The sequence below is a fragment of the Artemia franciscana genome, chromosome 18 (assembly GCF_032884065.1).
Source record: "Artemia franciscana chromosome 18, ASM3288406v1, whole genome shotgun sequence".
NCBI classification, from domain to species: domain Eukaryota; kingdom Metazoa; phylum Arthropoda; class Branchiopoda; order Anostraca; family Artemiidae; genus Artemia; species Artemia franciscana.
In genome coordinates this window covers 33029294-33043978 of record NC_088880.1, presented here as the reverse complement: position 1 = coordinate 33043978, position 14685 = coordinate 33029294, and the positions used below count along the sequence as shown (strand labels likewise).

At 34.5% G+C, this 14685-nt stretch overlaps 1 protein-coding gene across 1 annotated transcript in view; it reads right to left on the bottom strand.

Moving 5' to 3' along the window:
• The window catches only part of LOC136038894 (uncharacterized), a gene marked incomplete in the record, with an annotated part of 17512 nt that extends 7692 nt beyond the window's left edge, over nucleotides 1–9820 (bottom strand). The window contains 2 exon segments of the mRNA XM_065722370.1: nucleotides 1053–2496; nucleotides 9746–9820. Of these exon segments, the coding sequence (XP_065578442.1) occupies nucleotides 1053–2468 (1416 nt within the window).
• Nucleotides 9821–14685: the final 4865 nt, after the last annotated feature.

The following is a 14685-nucleotide window of genomic DNA, read 5'->3' as shown; positions in this document are numbered from 1 at the left end:
TGTTGTATATTCGCAAGTCTTACGTAGTTAAAAATATATATATATATATATACATATATATATATATATATATATATATATATATATATATATATATACATATATATATATATATATATATATATATACATATATATATATATATATATATATATATATATATATATATATATATATATATATATATCTATATCTATATTCACAGGTGGGACACAGGGACACAACTACAATGGCGCATGTATATATGTATATATATTATGTAGCCTAAAACAGCCGTACCTTTCCAAAGAAGCTTCAAGGCATCAAGATAATGTACCCATTACCAGTGGTATAATATTTCAAAAGGTTATACTTATCAGCATGTCTTTGTGATCAGGTATTAATCCATTATCATGAGTTATTGACATTCTTAAGGGGAGGGAGGGTGTTAGTGGTTACCAATAGATATTTCACTTCTACTTTGGAGGAACATCACAATTAGATGCCAATATGCAAAGTCTTGGAGGGGGGGGGAATGTGACAAGGATGCCAATGATTGACCAAATTGACAAATTTATAAAAAAAAAGTGTAAAACAGAAAAAAAAACAAGAAACGAGGGCGCAAGAAAAAAATCGGAGGGGGGGACAGGGAATGAGGATTTTTTAAAGAAATCTTATCTTAATGATTCTTCATAAAGAAATCCTAATGAAGATTTCTTTAAATCTTAGATGTCGAAACTCTACTCTTTGGTTATTTTTGTATTTATTCTTGTTCACATATTTATTTTATACTTATTTTTGTTTTCACATTAAGAGACATACGACAAACGTTTCGAATTCCAGTGATGACAAAAAGACACCTGGATGGTAAAATTAGATGGCGATTGTTTATAAAGAAGTTGGGAATTTTCAATATCTCCAGTAGGTTAGTAGATTCCAAATTGGACTATCTTTATTCAAAGACAAAAGTACTTTATTATATGCTGGTAACTGATACATTAGGCTACTTGACCTCACTGAGTTGCCAATATTAGTAGTAGTTGGAAAAAATAGATAAAACCTTAGGATCTTACCTTGATAGAACTTTCAGTTAAAAGAGTGGATTTGCTATCCTTATCTTTGAGAGTCTTTGCTTTTTCAATTATTTCATTTAAGGCTGCATTTCTGTCTTCTTTTCTTTTCCTTGCTTTCTCTGCTTCACTTTCTTCTCCCCAGTCACACTCATCATCTGAATCACTAAATTTTATCACAATGGGCTTCAATTTTGGCACATTAATTTTTGTTGCTTGACTAATTTTTCGATTTGATTTTTCACTACCTTCGGCTTCTCTGCTTGCTTTCTTTGAAAGTTCAACAAGCAGCATGGCTCTCAGAAGTTCTGCATCTTCTTCTTCTTCTTGCTGTTCATGAACTACACAAATTTGCTCCTCAGTAGTGATGACTTCTTCTGATTTCTTTTCTTCAGCATCCTTCCGCTCCACAATCGACTTCATAACAGCCTGACGTAGAAGTTCTTCATCATCACCATCACTGCTTTGACTTGAACAAAAAAACGACCTACTTTTCTCCTTTATTTGAAGTATATAAGGCGGAACATCAACCACATTATCTAAAACTGAAGTTGCATAGTGAAAAAGAATTTTGTATTTATCAAAGTCTGGCTGCATTGCATTCAAATTGCTGATTGCATTAAATGTATTCTCATAAAAGGACCCAAAAGAATCCCACCCTTGACTAAAGGACTTGTCAACTTGATCCTTTGCCATAAGAAATAACTTGGCTTTATGTTTTCTTTGCTCTGCTAAAATGTTTTTATTCATAACACTCTGAATTCCTCCTTCGCTCCCTTCAACAATATCACACAAAGGCTCAGTTGGTACTGAAAGGCTACTTCCAAGAAAATCTCCATCTTCTCTATCATCTAACAGTTTTTTTATTTCTGAAAACCGCGTAGCCAATTCTGGGTCATTCTTATCAGCCATTGATAAAAGCAAAGCTAATCTCAATCTTATATCCTCCTCCTCCATTTCTTCCTCATTTGGAGTGCTCTTTTTTTTAGGCTGTTCTTGTGGCATAGGTATTGAGCTAAGACGAATTTTACGAGGTCTTTCAGGGAGTAATAAAGGGGTGGTACTGATTGTATCTTTAAATCGACTTTTGAACCTTTTAGCCATTTGATCAAATTTATCAACAGAGCTTCCATGCTTTTTTAGCCTTGGTCTCTTCCTTTCAAGTTTTTCTTTCTGCTTGGTCCGCTTTTTTCGCTTGTTTTCTTTATTCTCATTTACAAATGCTGGCTTTTTGACTTCCAAAACTACAATTTCTGGCTCTTCATTTTCTACTGGCTTATTTGGTATTTGAGACGCTAAAGTCCTAGAATTATTAGTGCATCTGGCAGCACTGTATTCTATGATTTCGCCTTCCTCCCCATCATCACTAATGCTCATATTATCTCCTTCACTACTAACATCACTTAGCACAATTTCCATATTAGGGTTTTGATTGCCTGGAACAACTCTACAGATAAAGAATATTTAATTTCATGATTTTTTACCTCAAGTAAAACATCCCAAACAAAATAAAACTTTAAAAAATGCAACTGTAAAAGTATTAGCAAAATTTCAAAAACATAATCATCACATAAGAAAGAAAAATCAAACAGTTCGTGGTAACGAACTGTAGTAAGGAGCGACCCGGCTCAATAGTAAACGAAACTCTAAAAAACGGATGCTAAAAGATTAGATGCTAAAAGATACATCAAAAGAATCAGATTTTCATGCTGATTCTAAATATATAAGTTTCATCAAATTTAGTCTTTGTAATCAAAAGTTAAGAGCCTGAGAAAATTTGCCTTATTTTGGAAAATAGGGGGAAACATGCCCTAAAAGTCATAGAATTTTTTTTTTTTTAAATACGAGCATCATAGAGCGTCATAGAATCTTATTTTTCCATTGCTTTTTCAAATTATACTAGAAAATTCTGCACCCCCTTCATTGAAATTATTTTACCCCATGAGAAGTTGCTCATTGGAAATATCCTCCCACATAGCCACCCCCCCTCAACTCTCCCCCCTAAACCAAAAAATCCCCTTGAAAACACCTGTACACTTCCCAGTAACCATTACTATATGTAAACACAGGTCAAAGTTTGTAACTTGCAGCCCTTCCCACTGGGACTCCAGGGGAGTAAGTCATCCCAAAAGACATAGTTATTAGGTTTTTCGACTATGGTGAATAAAATGGCTATCTCAGAATTTTAATCCGGTGACTTTTGGGAAAAAATGAGCGTGGGAGGGGGCCTAGGTAACCTCCAAGTTTTTGGTCACTTGAAAAGGGCACTAGAACTTTTAATTTCCGTTATAATGAGCCCTTTCGCAACGTTCTAGGACTACTCCTGAAAAAAAACAAAAAAACAAAAAAAAACAAACAAACAAATAAATAAACATGCATCCATGATTTGTCTTCTGGCAAAAAATGCGAAATTCCACATTTTTGTAGATAGGAGCTTGAAACTTCTACAATAAGGTTCTCTGACACGCTGAATCTGTTGGTGTGATTTTCGTTAAGATTGTATGACTTTTAAGGAGAGTTTCCCCCTATTTTTTTTAAATGAGGCAAATTTTCTCAGGCTTGTAACTTTTGATGGGTGTAACGGATCTTGATGAAACTTATATATTTAAAATCAGCATTAAAATGTGATTCTTCTGATATAACAATTGGTTACATCAAACAAACCTTACTACAGTTCGTTACCATGAACTGTTTGATCTGAATGACTAGAAATTAAACATCCTTCCACACTCCTTAGAAATCAGGATGGTCCTGAACCTACAAAAGACATAATTTGGACATCAGCTGCTACTTCTTGTCAATTATGGTTGAGATTCAACTATCTGCTCTGGCCAACATCCTGATGACAAAATGGGTATAGACTATCCTCTAGAGCAGTCTGACTAAATCTGGAATCAGAGCATCAGGACACTATTTTTGCTCTCCACCAAATTTGATTATGGCTCAACCTACTCTAGATGTCTTGATAACAAGACAGGGAGATATTTGAGGTCCAATCCACAGCAAATTCAGATTGGGTTTGTACCCCTCCCCCCAAAGGCGTAACTAGAACAAGAATTCTGGTTTCCACAAATTTTGGTTGATATCCAATGAAATTTCCAAAAAGATATACAGAACAATACAATTTAGGGACCCCTGCCCCAACTAATGAGGTTAGACTGTGTTTAAACACCCACAAGGCAAAATATTAGCTCTTGCTTCCCATGAAGTCTGATAGATCGATTTTGTCTTTACTTAACATCACCTCTTCACTCTCATTTATTTGTTAAGAAAAAGAGAAATAAATCAATCAAAATTCTCCAATTTGTAAATAGATACTGTTCCAGGCTTTTTTTATTATTTAGTTTAAATAGTGCTGAATTCTGTTTGTACTTGTACTGGAAAACGTTTGATGATCGATTGATTTTTGGTTGAATGACATTCTTATTTTGGTAATAACAAGGGTTTGTCAAAATCGGTACTATTTTCTGGTTAATTTCATTGAAGTCGAAGTTTAACAACTATATAAAACCCTAGCGTCTATCCAATGACGGTTCTGAACCAACTAAAAAAATTTAAATGGCAGCTCTTTAAAGAAATAGTTAAATTTATAGTTAAAGAAATAGTTTCATCAAAAGTTAAAAATGTCTGAATGAAAAAAGCATACAAAAGCAGATACACAACAAATTTAAGTGTGCAAAGAAGACCAAATTCCTAAATATTTATTTATAATTTATAATTATATTTATATTTAGGTTATTATATAACTATATAAGCATTTATTTATAAACATTATTTATTTCTTAAGTATTCTATATATGAAAGGGGCTGTCCCCTTCTCAACACCCTTCTTTTTACGCTAAAGTTTTCTATTGTTTTAAAGTTGTGAGTTGTGAGAATGAGTTAAACTTTAGCATAAAGAGCGGGGTGTTGAGGAGAGTACAGCCCCTTTCATATATGGAATAATTTCTGTCTGTTTTAAGTTATAATGTTGCTACTTACTTTCAGTAAAAAAAAACTTGTTTTTTTTATTTAATTTCTGAACGTTATTGAATTTATGCAGCTTTTGATTTTGGCTCACCATACATGAATAATTAAAACGAAATTTGCACATTTGTTTTACTTTTTTTTGGCTAAATAGCTTTCTCAAAGTTTTGATCAGTCAAATTTGAAAAAAAGGTGTGGGGGGGGTCTAGTTGCCCTCCAATTCTTTTGATTACTTAAAAGGCCACTAGAACTTTTAATTTTATTTATTATTATTAGCAATAAATATATGTAACTTACAAATTAACTTACATAACAAACTTCTATATTCATATATCTTCATTACGTATATGAGGGGGTTGGCCCCCTTGTCAATACCTCGCTCTTTACATTAAAGTTCGAATTTTGTTCTATTTCTTTGAGAAAGACCCCTGAATCACAAAGTCTGATTAATTAGAATAAATAGCCCCTTGGAAATTACTAAAAAATACTTTAGCTTAAAGAGTGAGGTATTGAGATGGGGACAAACCCTCTCATATATGTAATAATTTCTGTTCGTTTTATATTGCTCTTTACTTTAAGTTGAAAAAACTTTTTTTTTATTTGATTCATAGACATTTTTTTAATTAATGCAGATTAATTGGAATAAATAGCTCATTTCTGTTTGTCTTAAGTTTTTATATTGCTCCTTACTTTCAGTTGAAAAAACTTTTTTTTTATTTGATTTCTAAACATTTTTGAACTAACACAGGTTTGGATTTTAGTTCCCTGTACAAGAATAATTAAAACAGAATTTGCATATTAACTTTATTTTTTGGCTAAATGGCACAAATTTGAGAAAAAGGGCAGGGGAGGGGGTCTAGTTGGATTCCAATTTTTTGGTTACTTAAAAAGGCCACTCGAACTTTTAATTTTATTAAATAAAAAAAACCAAGTGTTTTTAAATGAAAGTAAGGAGCAACATTAAAACTTAAAATGAACAGAAATTACTCCATATAGGAAAGGAGATTTTCCTCCTCAACGCCTTGCTCTTTACGCTAAAGTTTGACACTTTCTCTTAACTCTACTTTTAAAACAGTAAGGAACTTTAGCGTAAAGAGCGGGGAAGTTGCCCAAGTCTAGGAGATTATTAGATTAGACATTAAATTTAAGAAGCCAGTCATGTTTGCCTTAAAAACTACCAAAATACAGGAAGCCCCCTCATGATGGTAAACACTCTAGGGGAAGGATTTTAATAATTAAGGCCAAACATTCAATCAGCTCAAAGGAGAGGCTAGGGTGAATATTGAGCAGTGCCCATAAATGACCAACAAATAAAGCAAACATACCACTTGATGGTTTTCATTCTGGAAGATATGTTGATACCAATCTTCTTGAAACATATGATAATACCACTGAGTTACTTGATACAGGGGTGCCTACTGATGTGATTCAACTTGTGATCAAATTACATGCTGTCAAGCTTGAAGAGAAGTCCCTGCTCATGATTATTGATTTTCTTTAAATATGGTCTCAATGTGTTCAATTGTTTGATGACTCTGGTAGTCATATTCTTTCTTTGTCTAAAAATTTTTGAGTAGAGTTGCTCAGGGTAGTATTTTGGGTCCTACACTTTTTAATATCTTCATCAATGATGCTCTTTCCACTATCTGCAGCAAACTAACACTCAACACAGGCAACCTGAAGCTCATTGGACCAGCCTTTTCCTGGGAAGATTATACCCTTTAGAAATTAATCTTAGACTGGTTGATCAATGGGCTGAGGTTTGGCTCCTTAAATTTAATATTATCAAGTGCCATGTCATTAACTTTGGCAAAACAAACCCTTATTGCTCTTATTTTCTATCAGGTCACCCACTTTCCTCTGTAAATGCTGAGCAAGATCAAAGAATCACTATTAATAATGAATGAAAATTCAGTACTCATACTAAGAAATCAGCTTCTGGTGTTAATTCAGCCACAGGGCTGATTAAGCATAGTCTTTCTACTCATTCCCCTAATGTCATCAGTCTTCTGTATAAGGGACTTGTGCATCCTGAGCTTGAATGTCTCTAGCTTCCCCTAATTTTAAAAAGATAAAAAAGCATTGGAAGATATGCTGAGAACATAATAAAAGTGACATCTGGCAGAAGAGAACTTTCCTACCCTGAAAAACTAGCTAAGCTGAAACTCCCAGCTCTTGTATACAGGAAAAACAGAGGTGATTCCATTTTAACCTATAAGTTAATGAGAGCTAATACTTGCAGCATTATTTCTCACTATTTGTCCTAAATCAAGAACTAGAGGTCATCAATTGAAACTTGTTAAGCAGCCTACTCTATCCAGAGTCTAAGCTCAATTTTTTGCCTCAAGAATTGTCACCAGTTGAGAAAAACTCTCTGAACAAACTGTTACTACTGAATCTGTGGACATCTTCAAACAAAGACTGGATGCTGAGTGGTCCTCTAGGGAGTGTAAACTCAACTGGGAAGCTATGGATCAGCACAGTGTACAAACTGAAATTTTAAACTCTGGAGCTCTACAAGGAGACATCATTAGATTGCTTCAAGAGGCAATTTAAAGTAATTAAAGGTTGATGCCTTTTTATCAAATTCAATTTCAAGCTCATTACAGACCCTCAAAGACAATACCTTTGTCTCTTATTTCAAATACAGCTTATTTACCTCTATTAGCATCAATCTTGTTAAAATCAGTCAGATCATAAATTGAATCAATGGCAGCAAAATCAAGAATCAATAAATACATCAGAAATATATAATAGAGACTATATATTTGGTATGGTTAGAAAGGTCATGTCTGGTTAAAATCAAATTTGCAAGTAAAGCAACTATGAAAAACCATTAAAAAGGCATCAAGTAGTATGCCCACTTTGTTTTTAGGTCATATACATGAACTGCTCAACATTCTCTGAGGATAGGCCTATGAAGTTATAAAAAAAAACTTCTTTACAAATCTAAGTAACCATTTGCATCAGAAATGAAATGAAATGTTTAAATATATGCATTGCAATGTGTTTATGCAAAGAATTCTTTATTATTTTGAAAAACAACTAAATCAACTTGATGAAAAGATTGACTTATAGAGAATTTGGTGTACATAAACAATTCAGGGTATATGTTTGCACATTAATGGGTGGGTGTAAGTTCATTTCTGATCTAAATGAATGTTGTATTTAGATTCAGGATGAAATTCTGATTCCAAGACTTGGTTAGGCCTTTGTCTTAACTATCCTAATATTACATTAATTGAAAAATTTACCCAAAGTATGCCCTGAAAAGATATTATCAACCTGCTATCTCTACCTTTCCCTTATTTCTGGGGCTTATGAAATTGTAGAGAGCCCTATAGGCCCACATGAGAACCCTATAAGCCTACCTATCAAACTTCTTACAAATATACTGCAACAAGGCTATTGCATGGGATCTGTTCCATTCCCTAATGGAAAAACTAACCCAATAACCCAAATCATACATAGGTCAGTCAATGAATTCTTAACAGCATGTCTATTCTTTTCACAATGCTGGTTTATTGTTAAATCAATGAGAAGAAAGAAATTGAAATATTAAAAAATAGTTAAATATACACTATATGTGCTTTAAGGCCTATATGAAATTTGGTAAAATTCTAGTTAATTGACTTCTTGCTATCTTGGAAAGGGTTTAGGTTAGGAAAATGAAACTTTCCAGGATGAATCTACAGACTAAAGTATGTCCCAGGAAGGTATTTTGAAGCAACTACCTCTGCTCCTTCTCCCTCTAGAGGGCCCTGACCTTTAAAAATATGTGTGTTATAAAAGTGAAACCTTGCAAAACAGATCTTCTGCTTAATTGAAGTACAACTAAATTGTTTTCAGCTTCATAACTTTTCTCAATTCAGTTTAATAAGGTCTTAAAGATATGAAAATACATTTCCTAAAATTTGAAGAAAAAAAAATTGATGTGGCTCAGAATTCTACTCAAATAACAGGAATTGCATTTTCAGAACTAAAGGCAGAGAAAAAACAACTAGTAACTGAAAATTAAGGTAAAATGTTGTTTGTCAAAATTTCAATAGGTATAATAGACCTGTCATGTAGGCAAATTTCAGGGCCCTCTAGAGGAAGAAGGAGTGGAGGTGGGTACTTTAAAATACCTTCCCAGGACATAATTTAGCCTGTAGACCCATCCCTGAAAGTTTCATTTTTCCTAGCCTAAACCCTTTCTGAGATAGCAAGAAGTCAATTAACTAGAATTTTACATAAAATTTAGTCATTTATAGGCCTATGCCTATTCAGGAATGATAGCAAGTAACCTAAGTTAGTATTTTAGAATGTTTTAAAGTAATTTGAGGATGTTATAGTATTTCCCTGTAAATAGTAGCAGTATTAAACTGAATTCAAAGCTCTTCACTTACAATTTTGGTATGAGGTGAATATTATTTTCAGGAATAACCTAAGCCTGTGTAGGCTTTAAAATCAATTCCTGAATGTTTCAACAATGTGGCTAGAAAAAATTATTTAATAGTAGCGAAAATCCAATTATTTAGAGCTGTATTGACTATTTAAATTTTTTGATGGTACTGTCTGGACTTTCTCCCATTTAGGCTACTTTAAACTAAGCTAGCTTAGGCCTCCAAGAATTTTGCTGTAAAGTCCTTTTCAAGCCAAATAAATTACTTCTGTGCAAAATGGCTTATGAATAGGCTAAACAAATTAACATAGATATTATTATAACAAAAAATGCAAGTAGGTGCTACTGTGATGAAACAAAAAACAGCAAAAGAAGTTTTGTGAAGCATCAGTTCATAAGAACAAGTTGAATTCTTCAAAAAATGATGACACGAAAATACAGTGCCATCTAACAGCTTACCGGAAGCTTACACTAGAACCCATACAATAGCCTTGTCGCGAAATCGAAATTCATTATATAAATGAGACCTTTTCTCAGAAAATTTGTTGCCACTAGAAAATTTACTACTGGATTTTATTTTTCAAAATTAGAGTTAACAATAACAGCTGTTTTCAGCAATTAATTAAAAAAGCTTTGAGCGGATAACAGAGAGGAGGTAATCAACATTAGTGAATCTTCAGTGAGGCATACCTACAGCCTGACATCAACATGTTGTTGCTCTCAAGCCTACCAGCTAACACTAAAAGACATCTATACAAAAGTATTTTCGATTTCCACATGAGGAAAAGCATGGCAAAGATTCGTTGTTTTTATCTCTATCCAATCGTCAAGTTTAGAAACAGATGTTTTTTTCAAAGGAGGTGAACGCCCAAAATAATTAGTATACAAAAATGTTTCAGTATCTGATTTGGTAATAACTTATTTTTAACTATTTTGTGCCTCCAGATTCCGGAGGCACAAAAAGCATCGACGAGGAGTTTTCGGTTTTCTTGGTATCTTACTGTTGCCAGCTTATCTTCCAGTTTGGGATAATGCATTTTGGGGTTCTTACGATTATGAGTGCTTCTACTGCTTCAAAATATGATAAAACCTCATAAATTAGAACGTAACATACTTAGTTACTCCTATGCCTAGAGGCACATACAGTGACCATAGTTGTTCGCCACATAAACTTGTACTAAGGTTTTGAATTAAGTTCCCTCATTGAAGTCCTCATCAGCTTTGCCTTCTTCTCAATTGACCTACCGAAAGTTATTTTTGTTCTCCTTGACTAGCAAAGACCGGGGGTTGTCGAGCACTATAAATCGAGAGGCAGCCTTTCATCACCAACCCGTGATAAATGCCCCCAATATTTCATCTCCACTCTCAAATGACATTGAAAATTGGGTTATGGTTTATCATGCGATAGGTTTCGTCGATCCTCACTCTATGTCCAATGTGTGTTCAGAATATCAAGAAAAGAATAGACAGAAAGACAATTATTACCAAATGCTTGGCGACGTTTTTCCAACTTCACATTAATGCTACAAGTTTCTCAACAATATGCAAAACAAACATTACATTACTATTATAAATTCTGTGCTTTAGCTGTTAGGAATATTTCCCAGAATACTTCTAAAGCAATTGAAAGCAGCGTCAGCCAATGCTATTTTGCAAAATATTTTTTGTCGGGACTAGATCGCAACCGAAATTAAATTGTAAAAGAATATGTTAACAAACCTTTAAAGAACGATACTTAAACTTAAGCGAGCACCAATTAACTTCTATAAGAAGTTCAATTAAAAACGAGCAGCTATCGCCACACAAGAAGAAGTTGAACTGGAAAGGAACAAAAATACCAAAAATAAAGTGGGGTTACCTCCCTCAACGGTTTTTTGTTGTTGTAGAATTAAAAATATAAAAAAAGAACACTTGTCAAACTAGCGAAAGAAAAATAACTATGAATATGTGAAGTATAGAAAAATAGCTAGCTATAGATTACTACTATTACACTATTACTACGACGAACACACCGCAACATGAAGACGGCTGAGGCCAACACAGTTACGCACGTTCCTCTTCCATCCCAATATATTCAAAACCCCCTTCTTTACAGCCTCCCAGGAAGTTTTCAGTCCCCTTAAATCTTTCCTTTCGACATCCTCCCAACCCAACCAAAGACAACCTGCTTTTTATTTAACTATAGATGGTTGGCCAAAAATGACAATCTTTGGCAATCTGTCATCCTTCATCCTCAGAACAAGCCCTAGCTATCTCAACCTTTCTCTCATTATAGCCCTTAAAAGTGGTATTGAACCACACTTTTCGCACAACCTACTTTGTTCAAAACACAGTCAGTCAGTCAGGTGCCCGAAACAGTCCGTAGGCGATTTCTTTAAAGACCATCTAGCAAATCTACCTCTGTTTTTTTGGAGGTCCCATGCTTCAGAATTATACTTGACCACTGTCGTCACTGTAGCTTCCAACATTCTAATCTCGGTCCGAAGACCTATCTCCCTATTCTTCCAAACATTTTTCAACAGCGTCACCTTTTCATCTTCACTTATTTCCAGTCTTAGTGACTTAGTCTTCTTAACATTAATTTTAAAGCATATTCTAGCACCCTGAACTTCCGAAACTTTTAACAAATAAATCATTTTGCTCACACTTTTATCTAGGATGCTAAAATCATCAGCATAATCTAACTCCAGGAAAGTTTTACTTTCCCATTTGACTTCGTGTTCACCCATTGTCTTTGCTGTGCTCATTAAGAAAAAGTCCATTAAAATGATCCATATAAATTGGAATAAAACACAGCCCTGTTTAACTCCTGATTTAATACGAAACCAGTTACTAACCTCATTTCTTACCTTAACCGCATTCGTGTATTTCTCGTACATAACACTAATCATTTTAATGTATATGTCTAGTATATCATACAAGGATAAGACCTTCGCCAAAGCTCTTTTATCAGCTGAATCAAACGTTTGCCCGTAATCTATAAACCAAGGACTAAAGGTGTTTTTATGACACAAACACTTCTCAATTATTAAACTAAGAGTGAAAATTTGGTTGACACCTCCTCTACGCTTCCTAAGACCATACTGCTCTTCTCTTAAAATTTTGCATACAGCATCTCTAAGCCTAAAATGTGTCACCATAGGAAGTATTTTGCTATAATTACTGCACTCACTCGTATCACCTTCCTTATATAGGAATTTGATTAGGGTTTTCCAAAAATAGCTAGGTACTTCCCCCTTTTCAAAAATCATATTCATAATCTTCCGTAACTTATTTCTAACCTCAAAACGTCTACATCTGTTGTTTCTGAAGTGTAGACTTTTTTTTGTTCTTTCCGAAAGTTACTTCTGTTAAGTAACTGTTGATTAATGATTCGATTAATGATAAGAATAATAATTAATTGATTAAGATTGATGATTGCATTTAAATAAATCTATTTAGTTTGCCGTAAAGAATAAATAACGATACAAATAACTTCCGTAAATAACGGAAGCACAAGTGAGCACAGGCTTCTCCGATTTCACCACCCACCAGACCTTCCAATGAAGTCCACTCCTCACATTGCAATTTTCAGCACGAAGGTCGGCATTTTACACCTTGTTTGAACGAAATAACCGAAAAATTTCCAATCTACTAGATTGGAGGACCAGAGTTAGGCATGCCCCTCGAGATATGCTCTCCGGCACCCCTACCAACTCTTTATTATAACAATAGGCATCCTGCACCTTTTTTGAGCCACTATCATGCAAGGATATTCATCTATACGACTGGTAGATCAAAGTGGACTTACGACTCCCCTCCAGCACTTCCCACCCCTTCCATCTTTATTTTTTTTAGTTGAAATATAGGTATTTAGCATGTTCTTAAAATAGAAAACGTGCAATGATTCTCAATCTGTGTTGTTCCCGAAGTGGGGCAATATTCCTTACAGCACTCCCTTTCTCCCTACCACATTTTTAGCAGAAATGTCGCATTTGACTGGAAGCGAAATCGCGGAGCACCCTCTCCTCGCCCCTAGCAATGCCAACTTTTGAGTAGAACAGTAGGCATGTTTCACCCTATTTGAAAAAGAAACACTCAAGAATTTTAATCTACACGTTTGGGAAACTAAATTAGGAAAGTTGTCCCTTCAGGATCCCCCAGCTAAACCACCTTGAAATTTAAGTGCAAAATTTTATGCTGCACCTTGGTTGAAACGAAAACGTGCAATGATTTTGAATGTGTATAATTTCAAGCCAAATTGGCCCTTGCCCCCTCGAAGACACCTCCCCTTCACCCCAATCATTTTTTATCTGCATGATAAGAGCAGGAAAGTCGGCCCTTGAACCTTCTGAGGCAACTCCTATTATCAGGCTTGAAATTCTTGGGGAAAGTACAAAAATCTTGGGCCAAGGGAACACAGCGGATGGGAACATCAGAGGTATCCATCACCTCTGAACCCCATCTACCTTTTGCACTAACGTGTCTGCATTCTCTAGAAATTCAGTAGGAGGTTAACTACAGCCAAGTAGACGCCAGTCATAAAATTTTAGAGTGGAGAGCTTTACAGCCAATGCAATAGCAGACTTTAAATTTACCTTCTTTGAGGGTTTCTCCTCTAACACAGATTGACTCGTAAGCAAAGCTTATTCCTGTTCAGGAACCGTCTTTTTGGAACATGTCATCTACTTATCTTTTTACGAAAAAAATCTTCTTTAGACATGGCAGTTCTAGTTATTAACTAAGGGGTTCAATCGAAGGTGAGAGAAAAACCAGAAAAGGCAAAGCCAACCAAAGGTTACTGTAACAATTCACGTTGCTGTAGCGACGTAATCCTAGTTCATTTTACTTTCTTTCCGTTTTGAATTGATTTCATCCTTCATAGTAATTTCTGGTCGGTTTAAGTTTTACTTCTTGAGTGACTTAATTGGTCCTCGTTTTTGTTCTACTTTTCGTTGCAAAAATTCGATAAATAACAGTCGAGATAGGGATAAATCCTTTTATTAGACAGTGAAAAAACATTCAAAAATTACTGGATATTTCGATCACATATACAGTGAATGTTTTTTCACTGTGTAAAAAAGGACTTATCCCTATTTGAACTGCTATTTATCGTCGTGGAAAGGCAGTGTTGTCTCCGAAAATACCTATGGTAAAAATTTGTGTTGGTTTTTTTTTCAACTTAATTTTCTTCAAGGGGATAGGAGATACCAGCGATGACTTGGACAAAAATATTCCAGTACCTCAAGCGCAAAGGCGTTCTAGCACAGTTTTATAAGCTATATAATAAAGTGGAGTAACTTAATC